Below are 26,375 nucleotides of genomic sequence, written 5' to 3'. Positions count from 1 at the left end.
TATCCACAATGGGTTCAGAAACACCACTGTACTTTGCAATTTTTGCAGGAGGAAGAAAGTGAAGTAGTTTTCTTTTTTTAAAAAGTCTGTCCTGGTGTGATTGTTTAAGGATAGGACACTGGACCCTAGTGCTTCCGTAGAGGCATAGGAGGGTGCTGGTCAGTCAGGGTCACTGCTGTGGGGACAGTTCCTGGCTACCCCGTAATCACACCAGAACCAGTTCTGGGAGGGCACTCACCAGCCCTCATCCCCAGCCCGTGGGGTCTCGAGCAGGAAGGGAAGAAGGTGCCACCTCCCGCACTAACCCTGCTCTTGATGGCCTGCAGGGTCCTCAGCTCCAGGGAGAGGGGCAGCTGGGCGGGCGGGGTCCCAGCCCGGAAACCCCCCTCCCATCACCAGCCCTACCAAGCAACCGTGACTGCAGCAGCAGGGGGGACGGCCTGTTCCCCAGCACATGACCAACTCGCCTCTCTCCCCTCTCTCCCTCTGCCTCCCTCTACACCTGGCCCAGTCTTTGTGTGCCCAGGGACCCTGCAGAAGGTGCTAGAGCCCACCTCAACGCATGAGTCGGAGCACCAGTCAGGTGCATGGTGCAAGGACCCACTGCAGGCGGGCGACCGCATCTACGTCATGCCCTGGATCCCCTACCGCACGGACACGCTCACCGAGTATGCCTCATGGGAGGACTATGTGGCTGCACGCCACACTACCACCTACCGGCTGCCCAACCGTGTGGATGGCACAGGCTTCGTGGTCTATGATGGCGCTGTCTTCTACAACAAGGAGCGAACGCGCAACATTGTCAAGTACGACCTGAGGACGCGCATCAAAAGCGGGGAGACGGTCATCAACACGGCCAACTACCATGACACTTCGCCCTATCGCTGGGGCGGCAAGACTGACATTGACCTGGCTGTGGACGAGAACGGACTGTGGGTTATCTACGCCACCGAGGGCAACAATGGGCGGCTGGTGGTGAGCCAGCTCAATCCCTACACACTGCGGTTCGAGGGCACATGGGAGACCGGCTACGATAAGCGCTCAGCCTCCAATGCCTTCATGGTGTGTGGTGTGCTCTATGTGCTGCGCTCTGTGTATGTGGATGATGACAGTGAGGCCGCCGGCAACCGCGTGGACTATGCCTTCAACACCAACGCCAACCGCGAGGAGCCCGTCAGCCTGGCCTTCCCCAACCCCTACCAGTTTGTCTCTTCCGTGGACTACAACCCCCGTGACAACCAGCTGTACGTCTGGAACAACTACTTTGTGGTGCGCTACAGCCTGGAATTCGGGCCACCAGACCCCAGCGCTGGTGAGGACAGCCCGCTCCAGGCCACTAGCCTATGCAATTTTGTTCCCATCCCACCTCCAGGCCTCTGCTTCCAGGGTAGGGGGTCCACTCTGAGTCTTGGGGATTTGTAGACAGGTTCAGGGAGGTGAAAGGTCACAACATGGTAGACACGCAGTCTAAGCACTCCACAGTTGTTAACTCAACTGAGGTGCACAGTCAGGTGACAGGGTTTGTGACTGCCCTGATTTACAGATGCAGAAATGGAGGCTCTGGATAGACAGGGATGTAGCTTATGTGAAGATTGGAACCCAGAACTCTGGGTGCCTAGCTACTGACCTAAGCTGCCTCTGCCAGGGACCCCAGGCACACCTGGTCCTGGTTGAGGTGCAACCCTGGGACACCCATTGTCGGCAGAGCAGGACACAGCCGAGCTGCTGGGGTGAGCAGGGGGAAGGCCCTTCTGTTGTACCACTTCCCACCTCCAGCTGCCCGAACCAACTCTGAGCAGCCCCCGGGAGCCTTAGTTAATCCAACCTCCTTTGCAAAAGGGGAAACTGAGGCCCCCAGAGGGAAGGGTGACCAGCTCATAGACCCAAGTCAATGCCAACATGGTCAGCATGAGCAGTGGCTGTGCTCAGGCCTTACCTCTCTGGCCTGCTTCTCCAGTGCATTTCTCTAGCCAGTCCCTACCTTATGTGGTCACCTGAGCACAGGGCATCTGCTGGGCAGAGAGGCTGGGGACGTCAGCTTCCAGGCCCAGTGGGCCCAGGGCACCTTTGTTCAGTAGGGGAGGAGCAGGGCTGCCGGGGACCCTTGCTGGGTGTGAGCCCGTCCCCACCCCCTCTCCTTTCCAGGCCCAGCTACGTCCCCACCACTCAGCACAACCACCACTGTCCGGCCCACGCCCCTTACCAGCACAGCCTCACCTGCAGCCACCACCCCACTTCGCCGGGCGCCCCTCACCACACACCCAGTGGGCGCCATCAACCAGCTTGGACCTGACCTGCCTCCAGCCACAGCTCCTGCCCCCAGCACCCGGCGGCCCCCAGCCCCCAACCTGCACGTGTCCCCCGAGCTCTTCTGTGAACCCCGAGAGGTGCGGCGGGTCCAGTGGCCGGCCACCCAACAGGGCATGCTGGTGGAGAGGCCTTGCCCCAAGGGCACCCGAGGTGAGTGCAGCAGCCGCAGCCATGACCACCAAGGCTGGGTGGGTGGCAGGGGTGCACACTCCAGCAGCTTCACATGGGCACAGCTGCCTGTGGGAATCATGTCTGACTACGTGGCAGGGTGCAGGGTAGGCCCAGCTTCAGACTGAGAGCGGCAGAGGTAGGCTGGCACCTAGCCTGGCTGAGGTGGAGCAGCCAGCTACAGGATGGGCTTGCCAGACGGGGCTTCAACATGGACCCTGAAGGAAGGCTCCACCTCTGGAGGGCAGAACAGGAAAAGGGTGGTCAGGAGAGGGGTGAATGCTGCCTCACCACTTCACATCTGCGTCTCCATGTTCCCCTCCCTGTCCCCTCACCCTGGTCCACTCCCACGCTCACACCTCCTTCTCAACCCTCCTCTGCTCCTTCCCCTGGTATCCTTATCCCTGGCTGTCTCCACAGGAATTGCCTCATTCCAGTGTCTGCCAGCCCTAGGGCTCTGGAACCCCCGGGGCCCTGATCTCAGCAACTGCACCTCCCCCTGGGTCAACCAGGTGGCCCAGAAGGTAAGAGTGTGGGTCTCTCGCAGGCAGGCATGCACTTGGCCAGTGGGTCTGAAGGCAGCTGCACTGGGGTCCACACCAGTCCTGAGAGGTGAAGGGAGGGACAGGGTGCAGAGCATAGGCGGGGAGGGCAGGCTAGCCCCCAACAGCACTGAGGTGCCCTGTCCTGGCCTCCCCAGATCAAAAGCGGAGAGAATGCAGCCAACATCGCCAGCGAACTGGCCCGCCACACTCGGGGCTCCATCTATGCAGGGGACGTGTCCTCATCGGTGAAGCTCATGGAGCAGCTCCTAGACATCCTGGATGCCCAGCTGCAGGCCTTGCGGCCTATTGAGCGCGAGTCAGCCGGCAAGAACTACAACAAGGTGGGCCCACAGAAGGGCAGATGGGCATAACTGGGGGTTTAAGCATCAGACTGGAAGCTCTGAGTGTGTCATCTGTGCGGAAGGACCCAGGCCTTCCCTGATGGACCTGGGGCTCAAGGCCCAGCTCCAGGTTGGTGGCAGACACAGAGAGTGAGCTCTCTGGGCCCTGACGTGAGCATGCTGGGGTTAGGGAAGTGGCACTGGGGGCCCAGCCTGATGCCACCCCTGTGTCTTCCCCAGATGCACAAACGAGAGCGAACCTGCAAGGATTACATCAAGGTGAGGCCCTGGCTGATGGGGAGATAGGTAGAGGTGGTAAGGAAGGGAACGAGAGCACACAGGGGACTCAGCACTGTCCCCTGCCTGCACAGGCCGTGGTAGAAACAGTGGACAACCTCCTCCGGCCAGAGGCACTCGAGTCATGGAAGGACATGAATGCCACAGAGCAGGTGCACACGGCCACCATGCTCCTAGATGTGCTAGAGGAGGGCGCCTTCTTGCTGGCTGACAATGTCAGGGAGCCTGCCCGCTTCCTGGCCGCCAAGCAGAATGTGGGTGAGTGCCACAGCCACCTGGGTCAGGCTGGGTGCAAATCCTGAGTCCCAGAGACCATGGGGGAGGCTGGCCCCCTGGTTGGGGACAGACCCTAATGGCACGTGCCCTGCCATCCCGTGCCTACAGTCCTGGAGGTCACTGTCCTGAACACGGAGGGCCAGGTGCAGGAACTGGTCTTTCCCCAGGAGTACCCCAGCGAGAATTCCATCCAGCTGTCCGCCAATACCATCAAGCAGAACAGCCGCAATGGTGAGCGCCTGGCCAGGCCTTGGGAGGGAACAGCATGGGCCACCCCTCCCACCCACCCCCAGCCCTCAGCTGCCATCTCTGCTCTTCATGGAGGGCAAGGGTTCTGCACTTCTGGCAAGTTTTATACGCTCTCAGTGGGTGCCATGGGTCTACAGAGCTGTCTCCTGGGCAATAGCTCAGCTGGACCACAGCTCCGAGAAGGCTAGGACAAGAGAGGTCAGGGATCTGCCCAGGTCACACAGGGAAAAAGAGTGGGTCAAAACCATCCCCAGCCTCTGCGCTGCCATCCAAACTGCCCAGCCATGAACAATGGTCTTGTAGCAAGGCTCCAGGCTTGGGGCCACAGCCTGGCTTCAGAAGTCTCCATGTCCAGCGTGGCTAAGGCCAATAGTGAGGCCAGGGGCCTGGATGGAGGTTGCCGGCCAAGGACAGCTGCCGCATCCCCAGCTATCCTCCCCAGGAGTGGTCAAAGTTGTCTTCATCCTCTACAACAACTTGGGCCTTTTCCTGTCCACGGAGAATGCCACAGTGAAGCTGGCGGGTGAGGCCAGCGCGGTGGGCACCGGGGGTGCCTCCCTTGTGGTGAACTCACAGGTCATCGCTGCATCCATTAACAAGGAATCTAGCCGCGTTTTCCTCATGGACCCTGTCATCTTCACCGTGGCCCATCTGGAGGTGAGCCCACAGCCGGCACTCCTTGACTGCGTGTCCCCTGCCCCAACAGCAAGTTACAGCCCATCACCTTGGGCCCCAAGCCCCAGGCACTTCTTTCCCAATGGGTGCTATCCCTGGAGCTGGGCGTGGGGTCCAGACTGTGGCTCCTGGTTCTGACACCCTGGCCACTGCTACACAACAGGCCAAGAACCATTTCAATGCCAACTGCTCCTTCTGGAACTACTCAGAGCGCTCCATGTTGGGCTACTGGTCAACCCAGGGCTGCCGCCTGGTGGAGTCCAACAAGACCCACACCACCTGTGCCTGCAGCCACCTCACCAACTTTGCAGTGCTCATGGCTCACCGAGAGATCGTAAGCTACGGTGCACTGCTCCTCTGGGGCCCATTTGCTGCTGGCCCAGCTTTGCATGGCACCCTAGGACGTGCACGATGGGAGTGGTGCCGGGGAAGCCAGCATCGGGGTGGGGGGCCGCCATCTTGTCTTGCCTGAGGCAGAGGCCCGTCTCTGATTCCCTCTGGTCACATCCACCTTCTCCCGAGGCAGTCTGGAGAAGCATGTTGCTGTCACCTTTGTCATCTCTCCACAAGCCTTCCAGAGCATGAGGAAGTGAGCGGCTGCCTGCAGTGGGGTGGGGCGGGCAAGTGGGCCAGGTGGGCAGCCCCGGAGGGCCTTGCCTACAGCTGGTGCCTGGCTGGGCCTTGCACACACCCGGTTGTGTGCAGCTAGAGGCCCTGAGCCTCCCCTGCTCCTGTCCCCAGTACCAGGGTCGCATCAACGAGCTGCTGCTATCAGTCATCACCTGGGTGGGCATTGTCATCTCCTTGGTCTGCCTGGCTATCTGCATCTCTACCTTCTGCTTCCTGCGGGGGCTGCAGACCGACCGCAACACCATCCACAAGAACCTGTGCATCAACCTCTTCCTGGCTGAGCTGCTCTTCCTGGTCGGGATAGACAAGACTCAGTATGAGGTGGGCTGGGGCCAGGCTGGGGCCCAGGCTGTGGTGGGGTGGGGTGCCAGTGCTTGGCCTCCCTCACCAGCACCTGGCCCTCCCCGCAGATCGCCTGCCCAATCTTTGCTGGCCTGCTGCACTACTTCTTCCTGGCTGCCTTCTCCTGGCTGTGTCTGGAGGGCGTGCACCTCTACCTGCTGCTGGTGGAAGTGTTCGAGAGCGAGTACTCCCGCACCAAGTACTACTATCTGGGTGGCTACTGCTTCCCAGCCCTGGTGGTGGGCATCGCAGCAGCCATCGACTACCGCAGCTATGGCACCGAGAAGGCGTGAGTATCCCCCATTGCTCCTGCTGGGTCTCTGTTCAGTGGCACCCCTCAGGCCAGGACTATTGGGTCACTGCCTTCTCTCCACCCTGGTCCATTTTCTTTACAGCTGCTGGCTCCGAGTAGACAATTACTTCATCTGGAGCTTCATTGGGCCAGTCTCCTTTGTCATTGTGGTAAGTGGCCAGCAGTGCCCCCAGCTCTGGGCTCCTTCTCTCACCTAGGCCACCCCTGACCCTGCCTTGCCTAAAGCCTGAGAGGTGATGGTTTGGGAACTGCATCAAAACTGAGTAGCCAACCAAGAGAACCAGAAGACTGGGTCTGCAGAGCCCCAGGACCAAGGCCTGATCACCCAGAGACTGGGATTGAGCCCCTACCATGTGTACTTAACACCTGGCCTATCTGCTGGCACCCTGGGGTTCTCCCAGAATGGGATTCAGAAAGGCAGGGGTATAGCAGCTGAGACCTGGCAGGGCAGGCCCTTGCCCAGAGCCCATGGAGGGGGAGGAACTCAGCCCACCTCCTTCCCCTTCCCCAGGTGAACCTAGTGTTTCTCATGGTGACCCTACACAAGATGATCCGAAGCTCCTCCGTGCTAAAGCCAGACTCCAGTCGCCTCGACAACATTAAGTGAGTCCCACCCACATCCCTATCCCCCTGGGGCTCCAAGGCTGGGCCTGGCCTCTCCCTGGGCCTCCTTCCATGGGGTGCTCATAACGCTGGCATCACACACATGGGTCTAAGTATCAGATGGGTGTTTTCTCATACTCATTATGTACCTACTTAGCGGTCTTAGGAAGCATATCATTAGCACATCCAGCCTGTGGTTTTGAGGCCAAGTTCAAACATAGATCCACTCAATGGCAATTAAAGAAAAACAGCCTGCTGAACTGGGTATAAAGTGTGGGAATAGAGTAAATGACTGCTAGAGGTGTCACCAGATAGGCTACCTGGCCCGAGGCTGCTCGACCCCAGGCTGGGGCTTCAGGGACAGGTGCTGGGCTATGCTGCCTCCTCTAGCAGGTCCCTGACCTGCCTGTCCGGCTCCCCCAGGTCCTGGGCCCTGGGGGCCATCGCACTGCTCTTCCTACTGGGGCTCACCTGGGCTTTTGGCCTCCTCTTCATCAACAAGGAGTCAGTGGTCATGGCCTATCTCTTCACCACCTTCAACGCCTTCCAGGGGGTCTTCATCTTCGTCTTTCACTGCGCCTTACAGAAGAAGGTGAGGCAGATGCCTCCACAGGACGTTCCTGTCTCAGAACAAGGCGGGAGTGAGGGTGAAGGGGAACTGGGTGCCCCTGAGCCCCAGTGCCTCCCACAGCACAGCCCTGTCTGCTGGGAGAGGAGCCAGGCTCAGGGTCAGGGAAGATTCAGCCAGACATAGCAACCTAGAGGAGCATGAAGGCAGAACAGGTCTGCAGCAGGAATGTCCTTGCCACGGTGTAGGCATGAGCCAGGCCCACGGGTGGGAGACAGCTGGGCACCAGCCTGATGGAGCATTTCCTCTGTAATGGAGCTGTAACTGTAAATTCTGTGGTGATAGAAAGGTCCCTTTTAAAATAGATGTGTTGGGGATTTAGCTCAGTGGTGCCATTGCCTGTGTCGCAAGCACAAGGTCCAGAGTTCGATCCCCGGTACAAAAAAATAATAATAATAATACAATAGAGGGCCGGGGATTTAGCTCAGTGGTTCTGATGCCTGCTTTGTAAACGCAAGGTCCCGAGTTTGATCCCCGTTACCAAACCCCCCCCCTAAAAAAAAAATAGATGTATTAAAGTCTAGATCGTAAAAGAACATGTACCAAGGAGACAACAGTAGCAGGGGAGTGCGAAGAAAGGAGTTCAGAAAAAAAGAAAGAAAGGAGCGCAGGCAGCAGGCTGGAGACCAAAGCTTCAGAAACTCAGCTGAGCCAGGTATGGTGTCACACACCCGCAGTCCCCGCACTTGGGATTGCTGTGTAGCCAGGCTACATAGCAAGACCCTGTCTCAAAAAAACAAAAACAGAAACTGAGCTGAGCTGTTTGCAGACCTTGTCCTGAAGGCACCAAGGACCTGGGCCAGGCTACTGAGGGAAAGCAGAGGCAGGAGCACAGGAACCCTGGCTGTAGGGAAGCTGGCCACGAAGGACCAGTGCTGCAGCTCAGGAGGGGCCCTTGCTTCTTACACATGTGGCACTTGGGGCTGGCTTCGATACACACAGGCACGCACATAAACACACATGCTGTGGCTCACCCAGACATCAAAACTGATTCTTGCACAGCGAGGTCTCCACAGACATCCCTAGACCCACCCAGTGCAACCTGGCCCCTTGCTTTACCCATCTGCTCGAAGCACCAATGCAGGACCCTCCTCAGGGCCCAACCCCATGCTGCCCTGGGCCTCACATCCTTCCCCAGAAAGCCATGGGCAGCTGCCTTCTCTCAGGCCTTGGCCCAAATGTCTCCTAGTGAGCCTCCCCTGACCTGTCCTAAATCCCAACACACAGCCTGCCAGCACTGCCCTATCCCTTCCTGGCCACAGCTTTCCCCACAGCACTGACCCCCTGGAACATCCTTTGAGGCACACAGTCAGCCCTCTACAAACCAACTGTGGGTTGAAAATACTTCAGAAAAAGAAATGGTGCTAAACATGTCCGGTCTGTTTTTGGTCATTCCTCCCTACACGATCCAGTGTAATAACTATTTACATAGTGTGTGCGTTATATTAGACACTGTAAATAACCTACAGATGACTTAACACACAGTTGTGCAGGACCACACTGTTCGTATAGAGAACTTGAGCATCTGCTGACTTTGGTATCTGAAGGAGTCCTGATGCCATCCCCCATACCAAGGGTGCATTATCTGCACTCAAGCTGCTCAGATCCAAGTGCTGCAAGGTAGAGGTTGGTTTTTACTGTGCCTGGCACACAGGCTCCCCCTGGTGCTCTGCTGGCTTGGGAATATACGGTGGGAAGAGCCTGGCCCCAAAGAAAGAGAGTGAGCCTGAACAGTTGGCTGTCAGGGATAGGTGACAGGGAGGGTTCTGAGCTGACAGGTCCTGAGGCGGGGAACAGCTTCTCCGGCTGGCCTGTGGGGGCTGTACCACAAAGGGGGCTGCCACCTGCTGCCAGCTGACTGTCCCCATCTATCCCCCAGGTGCACAAGGAGTACAGCAAGTGCCTGCGTCACTCCTACTGCTGCATCCGCTCCCCCCCGGGGGGAACGCACGGCTCCCTTAAGACCTCAGCCATGCGGAGCAATACCCGCTACTACACGGGCACCCAGGTACTGGGGCGGGATGGGGCCATGGTGCCCAGGAGAGCAGTCTCAGAATGATCACAGAGGACAGGTGGCCCTAAGACCCCGGCATGTGTCCCCAGAGCCGAATCCGGAGAATGTGGAATGACACAGTGAGGAAACAGACGGAGTCCTCCTTCATGGCAGGGGACATCAACAGCACGCCCACCCTGAACCGAGGTGAGAGGCATCCCTCTTCCATGGCAGCTCCTAACCCCTCCAGCTCTCAGCCCCTTGTCTCCGGGCTTCCTTGTGACCTCTGACCCTTGGGCAGGTACCATGGGGAACCACCTACTGACCAACCCCGTGCTGCAGCCCCGAGGGGGCACCAGCCCCTACAACACCCTCATCGCCGAGTCAGTGGGCTTCAACCCCTCCTCACCCCCCGTCTTCAACTCCCCAGGTGAGGGTGTTCTGGGTCCCTGTGCACGGGCTGCCCCTGGGGTCTGGGTGTGGGGAGCCAGACTCTGTGCTGACTTTCATCTTCTCTTTCCCTCCTGGCTGGCATTCAGGAAGCTACCGGGAGCCCAGTAAGTGTCTCTTTCCTGGTGGCTTTCTACATCCCGGGAGGAACACAGTGGTGGCCTTCCTCCCTCAGGGACCAGAGCACAGGAGGCCCCTCCAGCACCATGGACGGTGGCAGTGGCCTTTGGGCCGTCATGCAGAATGAGGGCCCAAATGAGGGTCTGAGCTCACACATGGGGGCGGGGCCTCAGAGATTGGTCCTTACTCCTCCACCTACTGTTGGGCAGCTGCCCTCAAGCAGGCCAGGAGGAGGGGGTGTGGGACCAGAGCCCAGAAGATGAAGGGGGGCCCCCTTCCCCAACCAACACAGCCGCCCCTCGCCCTCCTGACCAACCTTTCTGGCCCGCAGAGCACCCCTTGGGAGGCCGAGAAGCCTGCGGCATGGACACCCTGCCCCTTAACGGCAACTTCAACAACAGCTACTCCTTGCGAAGTGGAGACTTCCCACCTGGGGATGGGGCCTCAGAGCCACCACGAGGCCGCAACCTGGCCGATGCTGCAGCCTTTGAGAAGATGATCATCTCGGAGCTGGTGCACAACAACCTGAGGGGCGGTGGCAGTGGGGCCAAGGGCCCCCCGCCACCCGAGCCCCCCGTGCCGCCGGTGCCAGGGGGCGGTGGCGAGGAAGAGCCCAGTGGGCCTGGGAGCGCTGACCGGGCAGAGATTGAACTTCTCTACAAGGCCCTGGAGGAGCCACTGCTGCTGCCCCGGGCCCAGTCGGTGCTGTATCAGAGTGACCTGGATGAGTCAGAGAGCTGCACAGCAGAGGATGGCGCCACCAGCCGGCCCCTCTCCTCCCCTCCGGGCCGGGACTCCCTCTATGCCAGCGGGGCCAACCTGCGGGACTCGCCCTCCTACCCGGACAGCAGCCCCGAGGGGCCCAGCGAGGCCCTGCCCCCACCTCCGCCTGCACCCCCAGGGCCCCCCGAAATCTACTATACTTCTCGCCCACCGGCCCTGGTGGCCCGGAACCCCCTGCAGGGTTACTACCAGGTGCGGCGGCCTAGCCATGAGGGCTACCTGGCGGCCCCAGGCCTCGAGGGGCCAGGGCCCGATGGGGACGGGCAGATGCAGCTGGTCACCAGTCTCTGAGGGTACTTGAGGACCAGGGCCTGGCAGCTCCGGCCAGGGGGAAGACCCTGGGCAGGGCCCTGGTGGGAGAGGGAGGCTGGTGGAGGTAGTGGCTGGTGGACCACTCTCTCCAGCGCCCCTTGGCCATGGGCCCTAGGGTCCCCTCAGGGGGCTCTGATGTGGGGGCCCGAAGTGCCAGGGTTCACAGACAGGGTTTCCCACCAGCCACATGCACCAGCTGTTTGGGAGAAGGCCAGGGAGGAGCCCAGAGGCCCCGGGGAGTTAGGGAGAGCCCAGCAGGGTGCAAGCTGCTTCTTAACTCTCCCCCTCCCCTTATCCTGCCACCCCTGGAGGGAGCAGCAAGGGCTCTGGTCTCCCTGGGGGCGGGGCAGCTTCTGAAGTTGCCAAAGGCTTCCCTGGCTGTAGGACAGATGGACAGCAGCCCCTGCTTCCTGGAGACCAGGTCCCGCAGCCCGGGAGAAAGCCCAGCTGAGGCTGACACTGGGATGGGCCGTGGCCAGTGGCCTCAAGGTGGAACTTTCTCTGAAGCTCCTGCCCCCTTGCTGTTGTCCCACCTCCCCACCAAGCCTGCCCCACCCCCACAGTACACCCAATGACCCCTCCTGGGGTGACTCCTGATGAAGCACAACTCCTCGCGACGGCCCAGCCTAGGGTGGCTCCCAGGTCTGTGGGCTTGGCGCTCTGGGGAACAGATCTGGGGTCTGGATCTCCCTGGGGAGTGGGTCCTGGGCTTGGATCTTTCCCTGGGGGGCCCCTCACCCCTTCCTTTCTCCTCCTCCCCCACTGCTGTAAATATTTCAACGAAATGGAAAAGAGAAAAAAGACAAAAAAAAAAAAAAAAAAAAAAGAATCTCATCACTTGAAGCCACTGGCGCCCAAGGCCCAGGCCGGCCCGGACTTTCTCCGGAGCAGAGGGCGCCACCACCCCAGCAGCCAGGACTTCTCCATGTTTGTGCGCATCCCGGCCGGGGTGGGAGGGCCACCAGAGCAGCTTTTTACAATCCAGAGACAAACAAAATCTAGAAGCAACAGCGAAACAAAGAACCCGTTTCCCTCCTGGCACCCTGCTACGCACCATGTAGTCAGCCCTTGGGGTGACACCTCACAGCCTGCCCCAGGACCAAGGCTGCCTCACTCCCTCGGCCCAGCCCGGGAGACACCCTCACACCCAAAGATGCTTTTGCCAAGACGCTGTGCTCCACCCGGCCCGCTTGCTGTACATTGCTTCTGGGACTCCAGGCAGTGGGCAGAGGAGGTGGATGGGGAAAGGATGGGCAAGTGAGGGCAGAGGTTTTGCTGTGGTCGGTGGGGGTGGGGGTGGCAGTAGGGCAGCAGAGGCAGCGAGTGGTCACCTCCCCTTCACTTTCTGCCAAGCAGCCAGGATGTCTGTTCCCCAACCTGTCCCACACAGCCAGCCTGGCTGGGTGTCTCCTGAGCGCCTCCCCTCTCCCCCCAGCCCCTTCGGCGTTGTGGTCTGGCCTCCCCAGCCCTCTACCCTTCTGGACAGCATAGCCCCATTGCCACACTGGCGCAGCACCCCATTGCCATTGCTCCAGGGGCGCCCCTTCTGCCTCTGTCAAACCTCTCCTTTCTCACTCTCCTTTCTCACAAGTGCCATGAGTTTCAAACATTTCTGGGTCTCAGCCTGCTGCCGCCATGAACTTTGGGTGGGGGGGGGAGGGGCTCCAGAAGGAACTGGGAGAAGGGGACAGGTAGGTGGCTAGAGGGACCCTTTTTGCTGCTAGAAAGCCCCCTCCCTTCTCCTGGGGAGCTGGGGCTGGCTTGTCCTCACCAATCAGGAGAGAAGGGTCAGACCAAAGATGGCGGTTTGTCCCACAGGGGAACAGGCATGGGGAGAGGTGGGTGCAGTTCCATCTGTGGCTTTTTCTGGGGGAAGTCTTAACCCATTTCACCAGGAGCCCGTGGACAAGGTTGAGATGGGGAAGAGGAGGAAAGATGTGGCAGGTCTTGCCATAGGGCTGTGTGAGCAGAGCCCTTGACTTCACCAGGCCCTGAGCACCTGAGTGTGAGGGGCCAGCCTGGGGAGACAGGTGCAGAACTCTGGGCCCAAAGGTGTCAGGAGCTGCATCCTCTCCCTAGCCTGGGCCCTCTGCTGTCTCTCCAGACACGGACAATCAAGGGGAGAGAGGGTGTAGTGGCTCTTGGAATCACCTCCAGGCTGCATGGCGGGGCCCCCTGGTGGGGATGGGTACCACTGCAGTCCAGTGCAAAGCCTCCCAGAGAGCCCAGGTGTCCCTGCCCCAACCAGACCTGGTGCCTTCACGCCCCCACCCCAGCTGGCACGGTATAGACAAGGGTCTTGGTTTCTGCTCCCACTCCCCTCCTTGGGCTCCTGGATTCATTTGCTCCCAAACCTTGTTCTTTTTCTCTGGATTTTTTTCCTTTTAGATTTCCTTTGCCTTTCCTTTCTCTCCTGTCTCCACCTCTCTACCTGTGTCTTTCTCAGTGTCTCCGTGCTCCTTTCCTATTCATCCTCAATCCCCCTGTCCATTTGGGCCTCCCCCACGTCCCCAGCCCGCCCTCCCTCCCTCCTTGGTCTCCTTTTCGATATGCCAAACCAATTTTGGGTCGAGTGCATTTAACGAGAACAAAATAAAAGGCTCATAACAAGAACGTTTCAGAAAAAAACAAAAAGTTTTAAAAAAAATTGTTGAGTCAAAAAGTCAAACAATAAAGAAATTAAGATTTCTTGGAAAGATGAGTGGTGTGATTCATGGAAGGGGGCAAGAAACGGGCAGGGGCAGCTCTGTGCCCCAGAAATCTGGACTTAGGCACCCAGCCATCCCTAGGGCTGGGCTGTGGACAGCTGGGAGAACTCAGAGTCCCTGGGCTGGCTGAGCAGGCTGCGTGCAGTTTCTCTGGGAACCCTTGCGATGCTCCATCTTACAGGTGGGGAAACTGACGCTTACACTGGCTCTGGCCAGGCCACAGTACCGTGCCTCAAAGAAGCCCTTCTTGGTCTAGACATCTGTCCCCAGGCTGGTTGGAGCAAAGCCTGAGTTCATTACAGCTGATCCCTGGCCTAGACTCCCGTGTGCAGCCAACACCGTGGAATTGCATCATGCGTAGGCCATGGGGCCCAGATGTCACTTCAGTGCTCACAGACATGACTGAACAGTGAGAGAGACTGCCTTTAGCCAGGACACTCACCCCAGCCAGTCCTTCCCAGCCTCCCCATGGTGGCTGGCTCCTTCCCAACTCCTGACCTCCAGATGCTGGCGAGCCCTGGGTGGGCCCTCAATCCCCTCTCTGTTACACCCACCTCCTGGGAGATCTCCCATCTCTCGATTTACCTGAATGCTGCTGGCTCCCAAAGGGGGCTCTCCAGGCTGACGTCCATAGGAGACCCATGATACTCTCCCTGGGGTCCGGCATATCTCCTCCCCCAGGCTGCCCTGCATCCCCATGCAGCCCCTCCCTCACCCTAGCTGCACACCAAGAGTTCAGCTTGAGCTCTCCTGGACCCTTGGGGCCTGCCTGTATCCAATCTGGTGAGAGCTGTAAGGTGCTCGGACCTCTCAAAAGCCAGAGTTAACTAGCTTTCCCCATTTGGCTCCTGGCACCCCAACTCTCACCAGGACCATGCAAGTACCCTAATCAGCTACCTGTCCCTCTGCAGGCTTTTCTCAACCACAGCAACCTTGGGAACACTTCCTGTCCCTGCTTCACACTCCAATGGGCTCTCCAGCAGAAGAGGCCAAGGTCCGAACTGCAGCCCACAGCCTGCCCACAGTGCCAGCCTCGCTGCAGTAAGAACAGATGCCAGCCGCCCTCCTGCTAGCCTTGGGCCACATGCAAGGGAAGCACCGCCATGTCTGGTCAGCTGAGAAGGGACCCTGGGGCTGCTCTAGGGCTTGGGCATCCACGCTATGCCCACTCATGTCCCTACCCACCACCCACAGGCATGCAAGAGGGATGAGGCAGTCTGGCCCCAGCACCTTGATCAGGCCAGAGTCAGGGCTGTGGTTGGGCCCCTGCCCATCTGCAGCAGGTGGAGAAGGCCTTACATGCAGAGCAGTGGAGTCTGAGTGTCTCCTCTTCTTCAGACCCCAAAGGGCAGATGTGCAGGCCTCTGCCTGAGGGCGCCTGTGCTGCCTACCACCCAGCTGCCCCCGCTGCTGATATCGCATCAGGCCCTGCTGGCTTCTTCCCCACCATGCCCTTCACAAGACACTGGGACTCTCCTTACCCAATCCCTGCAGCTGCTGCTCTTTTCTATCTGTCCCATCCAGCTACCTGCCACTACCCTGCCTCTCCACCCAGCCCAGCCATCACTTCAGGCCAAGCCACCCTCCCTAGAACAGATCTCAAGAAGTCCCACATAAGCATGAGTATGACTCAGCCACAAGGAGTGCAAAATGAGACAACCCCAAACGGCACCATCAAAAAGGGTTAGAGATTATGCACATTCATTCAAACACAGTGCCAGGAACCCACTAAAGCCTAGGGTACCAAAGGGACCAGTAAATGACATGCAAGTATGTTCATAATATTAAATGTAAAAAGCTGGATAGAAAAGAGCAGGCCTGAGCCTGCATGGTGAGCACCTGTAATCCTAGCACTTGGGAGGCTGAGGCAGGAGGATCTTCATGAGTTCAAGACCAGTGTGGGCTAGAGTTCCAGGCCACCCTGAACTAAAGGTGAGAACCCGTCTCAAAAATCCAAACTTGCCAGGCATGGTGGCACATGCCTGTAATACCAGCACTCAGGAAGCTGAGGCAGGAGGACTGCCACGAGTTCAAGGCCAACCTGAACTATATAGTGAGATCCTGTCTCACAAAATCAAACAAACCAAAAAACCCAAAAACTAAATAAAGACAAGGTAAAATAAGATCCTATTTTTGCTTTGTTTTTAAATGACATATGCATGCAAAGAGTAGACATATACAAATTGTGTATATACACATATAAATTGTATATATAGTCTAGAAAGTAAATGCTACACACTGGAATATTCAGTTCATCTGTATTGGGAGATTTCTTTTTACTTTATTTTTTAAATGTTTTTGCTTTAAACATCTGTTACTTCTGTAAGAGGGAAAAGTATTTATGTGTCCTCCTCGTTATATGAGAACAGAGGCCTGGAGAGATCAATACGACTGGAAGAAAGAAAAGGGTGAGCTAACAGCACTGATTGTAGTGTGGTAACTTTTAACACAGTGTGGTGTTGGTACAAGAGACAACCATCGCTTCTCGGCCTTTTGGCTAAGATCAAGTGAAGAAGAGACAACCGTGGAAGACTTGTGAATCGGTGGAAATTTGCTCTGTGACCAAGCCAGCATTTTCAGACACAGAGATGGATAAATCCAGGTCTCAAATTCTGTGGCCCTTTCTCGCTCTCATTTTTATTTTTTGGAGACAGGGTCTCACTATGTAGCCCAAGATGGCCTCGAACTCACAGCAATCCTGCTGCCTCAGCCTCCTGGCTGCTATGATTATAGGCATATGCCACCACACCCAGCCCTAAATCCATTAAACTTTAACCTAAATTATTTTATGAAATATATACATATATATGTATTTTTTTAACAAAGTAGAGGAAAACTGCTCTGCCTGCTCATTTCTGTAAAACTTGTCTAGCTTAATGAAAACAGCTGGATTCTTACACACAGACTCATGTAATGATTTGCTGAGTTGTTGTGGGGTTTAGGGTTTTTCCGTTTTGTGTTTGTTTACCTACAGTACTTACTTAGAAAAGGGAGGCATGTTTTAATAACCTTTACAGATACCTGGGGATATTCCACTTTGTAACTGCACAAAAACTCAGCAAGGGGCATATAACTCAACAAGTTAATTGCAATATGGACTACAAAACTGCATCATAAGCCTTGGATAACCCATCATATTAAAACCTATTGTCCATTTTACAATTTTATTTGCTTGGTTTTTTTCCTTTTTGTTGTTTGTTTTGTTTTGTTTTGTTTTGAGACAGTCTCCTTATGTAGCCCAGGCTGGCCTCAAACTAGCAGCAATCCTCCAGCCTCAACCTCTGAGTGCTGGGATGATGGGTGTGCACCACCACACCCAGCAGACAATTTTAATAGATCTTATCCCCATGCATAATTTTGTAACATCATAAATTGGTCTTCAGGAAAAACTGATCTGCTGATTTCATAACATTTCACTATATAGTATTTTAAAAGCATATTGGTTAATATCACTACTGACTCATCAGCATTAAATATTGAAAAACTATTAAGCTCATGGTGGTGAGTAGAAGCTTTCTAAATTTCTAAGTTTTACAGTTTGTCACTATCAGTTATTGGCCGTGGGTGATCAGGTTACTTCATTCATTTCTGAGAAGATGCCTGTCACAGATCCTCCCAGCATTCTGTGAAGCTGAGGCAGGAAGATCACAAGTCCTAGCACAGCCTGGGCAACCTAGTAACTTGGTGAGATACTGTCTCAAAAATACAGAAAAGAAAAGGGCTGAGGATGCAGCCCAGTGCAAAAGCCCTGGATTCAATCCCCAGTACTGCGGGGGAAAACATCCTAATCTGAACAGTGTTTCGTCAAAAAGACCTGCCAGTTGCACCTCAGTGCAAAGGACCTGTGAGCTTTACCTCAATTCTCACCAGCCTCCAGCAAGCAATGCTGCAGTGCTGGAACTCCCACCTCCCCACACAGAACCCCAAAAACAGGCAAGACAGGACCAGTCTGTGACGTGACTGACACTTTCCCCTACCTTCTCAAAGACATTGCTGAGTGAAATGGTGTTGGTGTAATGTTGACTGTAAGGCAGTTTGGTGTCAGCACCTTGACTCCTGCTAAGGTGCCAGCAGGCTCACACACACACACACACCCCTTGCTTTTGTACCAGTAATGCAAATAACAGCACAGGGAAAACTAACAGGACAGAGCTGATGCCATGGGCCTCCTGAGGGTTCCTGGGAACTCAAGGGATTCCACTTTGAGAACCACTGGACTGTCAACAAACAGAACTGGGACAATTGGGTCTCCCCATGTAAAGAATTAAGTCATAGCCCTGTCTCACATTGTAAACAAAAGCAAATTCAAGGTAGATTTTTTTGGGAGGGCCAGGGATCAAAGTTGGGACCTTGTGCTTTAGAGGCAGGTGGCAGAACCACTGAGGTAAATCCCTGCCGCCGCCCCCCACACCCCGTTTTTTGAAAGAGTCTTGCTATGTAATTCAGACTGGCCTTGAACTAACTATGTAGCCAGGCTGATTTTGAAATCATAGTGATCCTCCTGCCTGAACCTCCCTAGTGCTAGGGTTACAGATGGGTGCCACTTCTCTCTCTTTCTTTGGTTTTTTGAGACAGGATCTCACTCTGTAGTCCAGGCTGGCCTTGAACTATCAGCACTCCTCCTGCCCCAGCCTCCCAAGTGCTGGGATTATAGGCATGCACTACCATGCCCAGCTAAAACATGGGATTTCATATTGAATTTAAGGTAGGATTTCTTGCCTCCAGGTAGACAAGACACAAAATTCACAAACTATAAACAGATAACAGAAAAACAGATACTAATTCCGATGACATTAAAATAACAATGCTTAGAAACTGAACAGCAAGACGTGATAAACACAAAAAGGCAAGCCTCGGAGTAAGAACTCATTAAACAGAAGACAATCCAGAAGACAACTGGGCAGAGATGTGAACAGGCAATTCACATAGAGAAAAGCTCACATCACGAATTGTGTAAACACAGCAACCTCACTAGTGACCAGAGTAATGTGGCAGTAACATACCATCCACACAGAAGTGTGCGGCTTCCACTACCAAGTGTCAAGGGCAATGAGCAACAAGAACACATATGGCAAGGGCCAGGGATTTAGCTCAGTGGTTATGCCGCCTGCTCTGCAAGTGCAAGGACCAGAGTTCAATCCCCAGTACCAAAAAAAAGAAAAGAAATTAAAATTTGGGCAGGGGATTTAGCTCAGTGGTTTCACCGCCTGCTGTGCAAGCGCAAGGACCCAAGATTGATCCCCGGTACCAAAAAAAGGAACACATATGGCAGAGAAGTACCTGGATCACTCTGAAGGGCAAAACTGGCATAGCTAGAAAAGTAAGTAGGCGATCTGATGTCCTGACCCTGGAATACAGCATTGTGAGGAGGAGAAGGAGGGAATGGGTCCCTGGGACCCAGGAAGGATTTGAAGTGAGAATTGAAGTCCATGGGGAGAGTGAAGAGATTTCAATGAAGAGGAGGAAAGTAGCAAGCAGCACTCCCTCTCAGAGCCTCAATTCATGGCATGGGAACAGTGGGTCAAACCTGCAGATGAATGGTGACTACTGGTGGCCCCAAAGGCCTCCACAGAGAAATGAACAATTGGAATTGAGCAGTGGACACAGTGGACTTCAGTAGCTGGTGAGTTAGGGTTCAGATGTCACCCAGGAGAGGGCAATTGGCTGGTAGCCATCTTGGAGAGGGGCTAACTGAGCTTGGAACTCAGAACAGCTACAGGCTGACTCCATCTAGTGGCTCCTGATGTCTTGGTGAAGGTGCTGAGTTCAAGTCAACAGGAGGTCAGGGAGCAGAGTTCAAGTAAGGAGGAGGCACACGGAATGTTGCAGGCTCAACAAACCTGGTTCCAGCCTCATAGCCAGAAACCAACCTGAACTTTAGAGGAACTAAAGGGGCAGGCTGGCTGGGATTATCCACTATCCCTCTGTAAAGCTATGGCTGGCTTGCTGGGATTAATCAATTCAGATGCGGATTCTGTCTGCCCATGTTGTCTACCACTGACAGCAGACACACTTTGAATTGTACTTTTATTTCTTTTGTTTCTTTTTTTCTCTTTTCTGGTTTTTGTTCTTGTTTTGTTTTGTTTTTTCCTGATTGTTTGAACATGGTTTCTAGTTGCTTTTTTTTTTGGTACCGGGGATCAAACTCGGGACCTTGCGCTTGTGAGGCAGGCGCCGGAACCACTGAACTAAATCCCCGGCCCTAGTTGCTTTTTTTTAAATGTTGATGTTCTGCTCTGGTTTTTATTTCTTCTTTCTTTCCATCTTGTCTTCTTCACCAGTTTCCCACAGTGTGTATGATCGTCCTTTGTTCTCCAGCCTTGCTTCTAATCTTTCCTCTTCTTCTATTTCTCTACCCCCACCATTAAATCTTCTCCCCTAAGGATAAAATCACCATATTAAGGGCTTTTTTATTACATACAATTTTCTGGTTTGTTTTAGATTTTGTTATATAACCACAAATCTAGTATATATGGTTAAAGGTGACAAATTAATAATTACCATAGTTTGTCATCTCATAGGCTGTGTTTGATGCTATTGTTATTGCTGATTGAGCTACTTTAGCCAAGGTGACATAATTGTGCTAATCACTTGTTCTTTCTGGTATACCAAGACTGAGATGGCATAAGGGTCTTAAAAAAAAAAACAACAACCATAGGCCAGTGCTAAAGAACCAGCGGCTGGGCCAAGTAGGCAGAAACTTCTCATGCCCAATAAATTAAAGAGGTAGGATCTTGCAACAGACTCAAAACCCAAAAGGCAGCTACACCTAGAAGACACCTCTGAGAAGCAGTCATTTCCTAAGGGTTCTCTATACTGTCAATAAAGCTACTCACCACAGGCTATTTACAAGCATCAACCCAAGAATTAAACTTAAAAAAAATAGAAAATGAGAAGACGCTTAAACAAGATGCAATGCTCTCCCAAACTTTCAACTCATCAAAGGCAAATCCAGGGGGCAATTAGGTGGAACAATCTGAAAGCCACCTATCTGGACTCTCTGAAATGGTAACAGCAGAAATAACAAAGAAGATGAACAAGGCTCTAGAGAAAAATCAAAGCAAAAATAACTTATCAGATAACTACAGAGATGGTGACCAGAATGAAAGATATGCTTAGGGACTCTAGAGCAGATATAGGAAAAAAGGCGGGGGGGGGGGGGAGAGAAGCAGAGAAGCTCAGGAAAATGAAGGAAACCACAAATGTCCAGCAAAGGAAAGAAATGGAACCCAAGAAACAGATTCAAACAGATATCCAGGAGATTAAAAACTCCATTGAGGGGCCGGGAATTTAGCTCAGTGGTTCCAGTGCCTGTCACACAAGCACAAGTTCCTGAGTTCGATCCCCAGTACCAGAAAAAATAAAACCTCCATTGAAAGTATACGCAGCAGAAGGAGCCAATGTGAGGGTAGAATATCAAATATAGAAAACAGGACTGCAGTCAGTGATCATGAAAAGAGAGATCTCTTAAGAAATAGCAAGGGGGGCCAGGTGCAGCACCTGCCTGGCAAGTGCAAAGCCCTGAGCTCAATTCCTGTACCAAAAAAAAAGCAAGGGACAAGAAATCAGTCCAGCACCTGCTGCTAGATGATGCAAAGAAGAATAACATAAGATTGATCAGAGTCAAGGAAACAGCAGGAGATAGTGCAATTGACATAAAAAACCTGTCTACAGCAGTAATGGCAGAAAACTTCTCAAACAAGAAAAAATAATTTGATGTACAGATAAGTGAGGCATATAGAACTAGTCATGATAAAAAAAAAAATCCTCCCCAAGGCAAATTATATTCAAGATTCCAGAAACTCAACAAAAGAACAGAATATCAAAAGCTGTGAGAGAAAAGAAACAAATCACCAATAAAGGAAAGTCCATCCAAACCACATCAGACTCCTCAACACAAACCTTCAAGTCAAGGAGAGCTTTGAGTAATGTATTTCAAGCCCTAAAGGAAAATAACCTCCAACCCAGACTGATGTACCGCAAAAAACTATCTTTCAAAATTGATGAAGAGCCGGATGTGGTGGTGCATGTCTGTAATCCTAGCACATGGGAGGCTGAGGCAGGAGGATCACTGCAAGTTTGAGGCCACCCTTGGCTACATAGTGAGTTCAAGGCCAGCCTGGACTACATAGTGAGACCCTGTCTCAAAAAAACATGATCAAAGAAAAGAAATTGATGGAGAAATAAAATACTTCCATGACAAAGAATTCCTGAAGAAATTCATGACCACCCAATCAGTGCTCCAAAATGTTCTGAAGGATATTCTAGAAAGAGATAACAAGGATTACAACTCCATGAACCCCAACAGAATGAATCTACCAGGCAAGGCAAGAAATTAAACAGAATAGGAATGAAGGAAGCCAGCAACAGGAAAACAGTATGACACGGATAAGCCAATACATATCAGTTATAACCATCAGTGTTAATGGTTTCAATTCACCAATCAAAAGAAACAGACTGGCAGAATGGATCAAGAAGCAAGATCCAGGGCCAGGGATTTAGCTCAATGGTGCCACCACCTGCCTCGAAAGCATAAGGTCCTGAGTTTGATCCCTGGTAACCCCCTACCAGAAGAAAAAAAGAAATAAAAGCAGCTAGATTCAACAATACACTGCATATAAGAAACACATTTAATTCAAAAAGAAACTCATAGACAAAGTCAAAGGATGAAAAACAATAATCCATGCAACAGGAACCCCGAAAAAAGCAGGGATAGCTATTCTATTTGCAGACAAAGTGGATTTCAAGCCAAGACTGATTAAGAGAGACAAAGAATGTCACTACATCTTTATAAAGGGAACAATCCAAGAGGAAGAGATAACAATCATACATATATGTGCACCATACAAGAACACCCAACTATATAAAATGACTATTAACAGACATGAAAAATCAAACAAGCACTAAAGAGTTGTAATGGGGGACCTCAATACGCCACTGTCACAAACAGATCAACTAGAAAAAAATCAACAATGAAATATGAGTCAGCCGGGAATTTAGCTCAGTGGTTCTGGCAACTGGCTCGCAAGCACAAGGTCCCAAGTTCGATCCCTGGTACAAAAACAAACAAACAAACAATGAAATATGAGAATTGAACCAAACTGTTGAACAAAATGGGCTTAGAAGATGTCTACAGAGTGTTGCACCCCCAACAGAATATACATTCTTCTCAGCTGCACATGGGTCAGTCTCTAAAACAGAACACATACTAGCCTACATAGAACATGCTTAAGTAAAATGTAAAGGAAGTGAAATTATCCTGTGCATATTATCAGACTATAGTGCAATGAAATTGGAAATCAATGGCAAAAGAAACCACAAGAACTTCATGAACACATGGAAATTAAATAACACCCTCTGAACAACCAATGGGTCACAGACGAAATTAAAGAAGAAATCAGACAGTTTCTACAATTAAATGATCATGCCACTGTAACACACTGGAACTTATGGGACCCAATGAAAGCAGGCCTACCAGGGAAATTTATAGCGGTGAATTCCCACATCAGAAAAACACAGCAGGCTCAAACAGCCTAACGTTGAACCTCCAGCTTCTAGAAAAAGAAGAATAAGTCAAGCCCAAAGCTTGTACAAGGGAGGAAATTATAAAAATCAGAGCAGAAATTAATGCAATGGAGACTAAAAAAAAATACAAAGAATCAATGAATCAAGGAGTTGGTTTGTTGAAAGATTAAATAAAATTGACAAACCCTTAGCCAACCTTATCCAAAAAAGCAAAGACTCAAATCTATGCAATTAGGAATGAAAAGGGTGAAATCACAACAGATCCTGCAGAAATCCAGAAGATCATCGATATCTATTTTGAGAACTTGTATTCTAATAGGATGGAAAACATACAAGAAAGGGACAAATTCCTAGATACACATGAATTACCAAAACTGAATCAAGAAGATATAAAAATTCTAAATAAACCAATATCAGCCAATGAAATTGAAGATGTAATTAAAAACTTACCAACAAAGAAAAGCCCAGGCCCTAAATGATTCACTGCTGAATTCTGTAAGAAATTTAGAGAAGACCTAATGCTGCTACTTCTCACACTCTAATGAAATTGAAAGGGAAGCAATACTCCCAAATTCATTCTGGGAAGCAAGCCTTACCCTGATATCAAAATCAGAGCAGGATCCAACCAAAAAAGAGAACTACAGGCCACTCCAAAATCCTCAATAAGATACTGGCAAAAAATATGCAGCAAGTCATCAAGAAGGTTATGCACCATGACCAAGTAGGATTCATCCCAGGTACAGGGATGGTTCAATATATACAAATCAATAAATGTAATTAATACACTATATTAACAGACCCAAGGACAAAAACCATATGATCCTCTCAATAGATGCAGAAAAAGCATTTTACAAGGTCCAACACCCATTCGTAATAAAAACTACAGAAAATTGGAATAGTCTTTATCTCAATCTGATAAAAGCCATCTATGACAAACCAACAGCCAACTTTATACTTAATGAACAGAAACTGAAAACTTTCACTCTAAAATCAGGTACAAGGCAAGGGTATCCACTGCCACCACTCTTGTTAAATATAGTTCTAGAAACATTAGCCAGAGGAATTAGACAAGAGAAAGAAAAGGAATAAGGATAGAAAGGAAGAAGTTAAATTATCATTATTTGCGGACAGCATGATACTCTACATAGAAGACCCCAAAAGCTCCACCAAGAGACATGTAGATTTAATAACCAAATTCAGTAGCACAGCTGGATACAAAGTCAATACTCAAAACTCAATAGCCTCGCTATACTCGAATAAGAAACTCACTGAGAGAGAAATTAGGGAAACAACGCCTTTCACAATAGCATTAAAAGAAATGAAATACCGCCGCCTGCCTGGCAAGCGGAAGGACCTGAGTTTGATCCCAGGTACCAAAAAAAGAAAAAAAAGAAAAAGAAAAAAAGAAATACCTAAACATAAGTGTTTCTCAGGATCACCCTCACCCACCAGAAAAGTAATTATAGGAAGGAAGAGAAAAAAGAATTTAAAATGTGCTAGGGCTATCTGTTGATCAAACAGAAAAGTTAAACACACTGTGACAAATACTTTAGGAAGCTCACTCAGTATCTATTCCAACCACCTCTCCCTTTCTTCGCAGAGGCCAAATTTTTTTTTTTTTTTGGTACCAGGGATCAAACTCGGGACCTTGCACTTGCGAGACAGGCGGCAGAACCAGTGAGCTAAATCCCTGGCCCACAGAGGCTAAATTTAAACCAAAGTACACAGTACCCCAGCTCCCTTACAAGGATGACAGGAAGAAAAAGTCCTGATCAATGAGCTATAGAACAAAGCACCAAGGGACACCAAGAAAGGATGGAAAAGTGTGCGCCCTTTACCTTTCCCCTACTTAATGGCTGGAACAGAAATGGCATACCTGGATATACAACAGCCATCTTGAGACCTTAAGGACTGTTCTAAGAAAGATGTAGCAGAAAAACAAAAGGAGTCTGCTTCTTTAGGACATACTTACTCAAGCACTGCACAAACCCTGTACTACCTTTTTGTTTTATGGGCTGGAGTCTTATATCACAGCATGTTGTCTTTTCTGTTACTTGCAAAGTCACATTTCTAACACAGATTATTGAATACTTGTAAGATATCAGATAGATAAAGGTGACAAATTAGAAGAGCAGCAGGTGATGGGAATTGGAAAATGAACAAGCACAGAAGACTGGAAAGCTGTGAAAGCCTGTAAGATTATGAAATACCTCATCTCCTATGTTGTAGCCTTAATTCAGTCCTAAAATTGTGCCTAGGGAAGTTATCAAATGAAAAACATGCATTTCGGGCCGGGGATTTAGCTCAGTGGTTCCACCACCTGCCTCGCAAGCGCAAGGTCCTGAATTCGATCCCCAGTACAAAAAAAAAAAAAAAAAAAGGAAAAATGTGCATTTCCATTAATTTAAATGGGAAAAGTGTTCAATTCCAGTCTAAGGCACTCAGATGTTTTATCATTTTTATTACATAAAAATAGTGTAAAAGAAAAGCAATAGACTCCCATACATTATTATCCTGCTTATAAATTTTAAAAAAAGAAATACCTAGGAATCAATCCAATGAAGTAAAAGACCTCTACGTTGAAAACTACAGTACAGGGCCGGGGATTTAGCTCAGTGGTTTTGCTGCCTGCTGCGCAAGCGCAGGGACCTGAGTTCAATCCCTGGTACCAAAAAAAAAAAAAAAAAAGAAAAAAGAAAACTACAGTACTCTGAAAAAAGACATCAAAGAGGCTATCAGAAAATGGAAAGATATCCCTTGTTCTTGGGTAGGAACAATCAATATAGTAAAAATGGCCATATTTCCAAAGTTATTATACAAATTTAATGCAAGTCCAATCAAAATTCCAACAACAGGGCTAGGGATTTAGCTCAGTGGCCCCGTGCCTGCCTTACAAGCACAAGGTCCTGAGTTCAATCCCAGGTACCAAAACAAAAGATAGAAAAAATACTCCTAAAATTCATTTGGGACCAGAATAGTAAAGGCAATGCTGGGCAACAAAGGCAAGGCAGGGGGCATCACAATCCTGATTTGAAATTATACTACAAAGCTACTGTGATAAAAACAGCATAGTGGGACGGGGATTTAGCTCAGTGGTACCACGCTTG

General features: G+C 51.6%; 1 protein-coding gene across 11 annotated transcripts in view; it reads left to right on the top strand.

The window, feature by feature from the left end:
• The window catches only part of Adgrl1 (adhesion G protein-coupled receptor L1), a 44,044-nt gene extending 30,313 nt beyond the window's left edge, over positions 1 to 13,731 (top strand). For 4 of the 11 annotated variants that reach the window (XM_013068387.3, XM_087201648.1, XM_013068389.3 and 1 more), the window contains 20 exons: positions 512 to 1,312; positions 2,146 to 2,460; positions 2,899 to 3,002; positions 3,179 to 3,364; positions 3,605 to 3,643; positions 3,736 to 3,919; positions 4,046 to 4,168; positions 4,629 to 4,843; positions 5,025 to 5,195; positions 5,388 to 5,450; positions 5,603 to 5,812; positions 5,902 to 6,122; positions 6,229 to 6,295; positions 6,658 to 6,749; positions 7,173 to 7,341; positions 9,257 to 9,385; positions 9,481 to 9,577; positions 9,672 to 9,800; positions 9,910 to 9,927; positions 10,272 to 13,731. In XM_013068387.3, the coding sequence (XP_012923841.1) occupies positions 512 to 1,312; positions 2,146 to 2,460; positions 2,899 to 3,002; positions 3,179 to 3,364; positions 3,605 to 3,643; positions 3,736 to 3,919; positions 4,046 to 4,168; positions 4,629 to 4,843; positions 5,025 to 5,195; positions 5,388 to 5,450; positions 5,603 to 5,812; positions 5,902 to 6,122; positions 6,229 to 6,295; positions 6,658 to 6,749; positions 7,173 to 7,341; positions 9,257 to 9,385; positions 9,481 to 9,577; positions 9,672 to 9,800; positions 9,910 to 9,927; positions 10,272 to 11,014 (4,076 nt within the window). In that variant the 3' untranslated portion in view covers positions 11,015 to 13,731. The remainder of the gene's footprint in view (positions 1 to 511; positions 1,313 to 2,145; positions 2,461 to 2,898; positions 3,003 to 3,178; positions 3,365 to 3,604; positions 3,644 to 3,735; positions 3,920 to 4,045; positions 4,169 to 4,628; positions 4,844 to 5,024; positions 5,196 to 5,387; positions 5,451 to 5,602; positions 5,813 to 5,901; positions 6,123 to 6,228; positions 6,296 to 6,657; positions 6,750 to 7,172; positions 7,342 to 9,256; positions 9,386 to 9,480; positions 9,578 to 9,671; positions 9,801 to 9,909; positions 9,928 to 10,271) is intronic. The other 7 variants (XM_087201653.1, XM_087201652.1, XM_087201650.1 and 4 more) reach the window with 3 other exon arrangements.
• Positions 13,732 to 26,375: the final 12,644 nt, after the last annotated feature.

The sequence above is a fragment of the Heterocephalus glaber genome, unplaced genomic scaffold (genome assembly GCF_053883595.1).
Source record: "Heterocephalus glaber isolate CG9 unplaced genomic scaffold, H.glaber_assembly_v1.0 deba00001760, whole genome shotgun sequence".
NCBI classification, from domain to species: domain Eukaryota; kingdom Metazoa; phylum Chordata; class Mammalia; order Rodentia; family Bathyergidae; genus Heterocephalus; species Heterocephalus glaber.
Note: the sequence above shows the minus strand (reverse complement) of the source record. Positions and strands in the feature narration are given on the sequence as shown.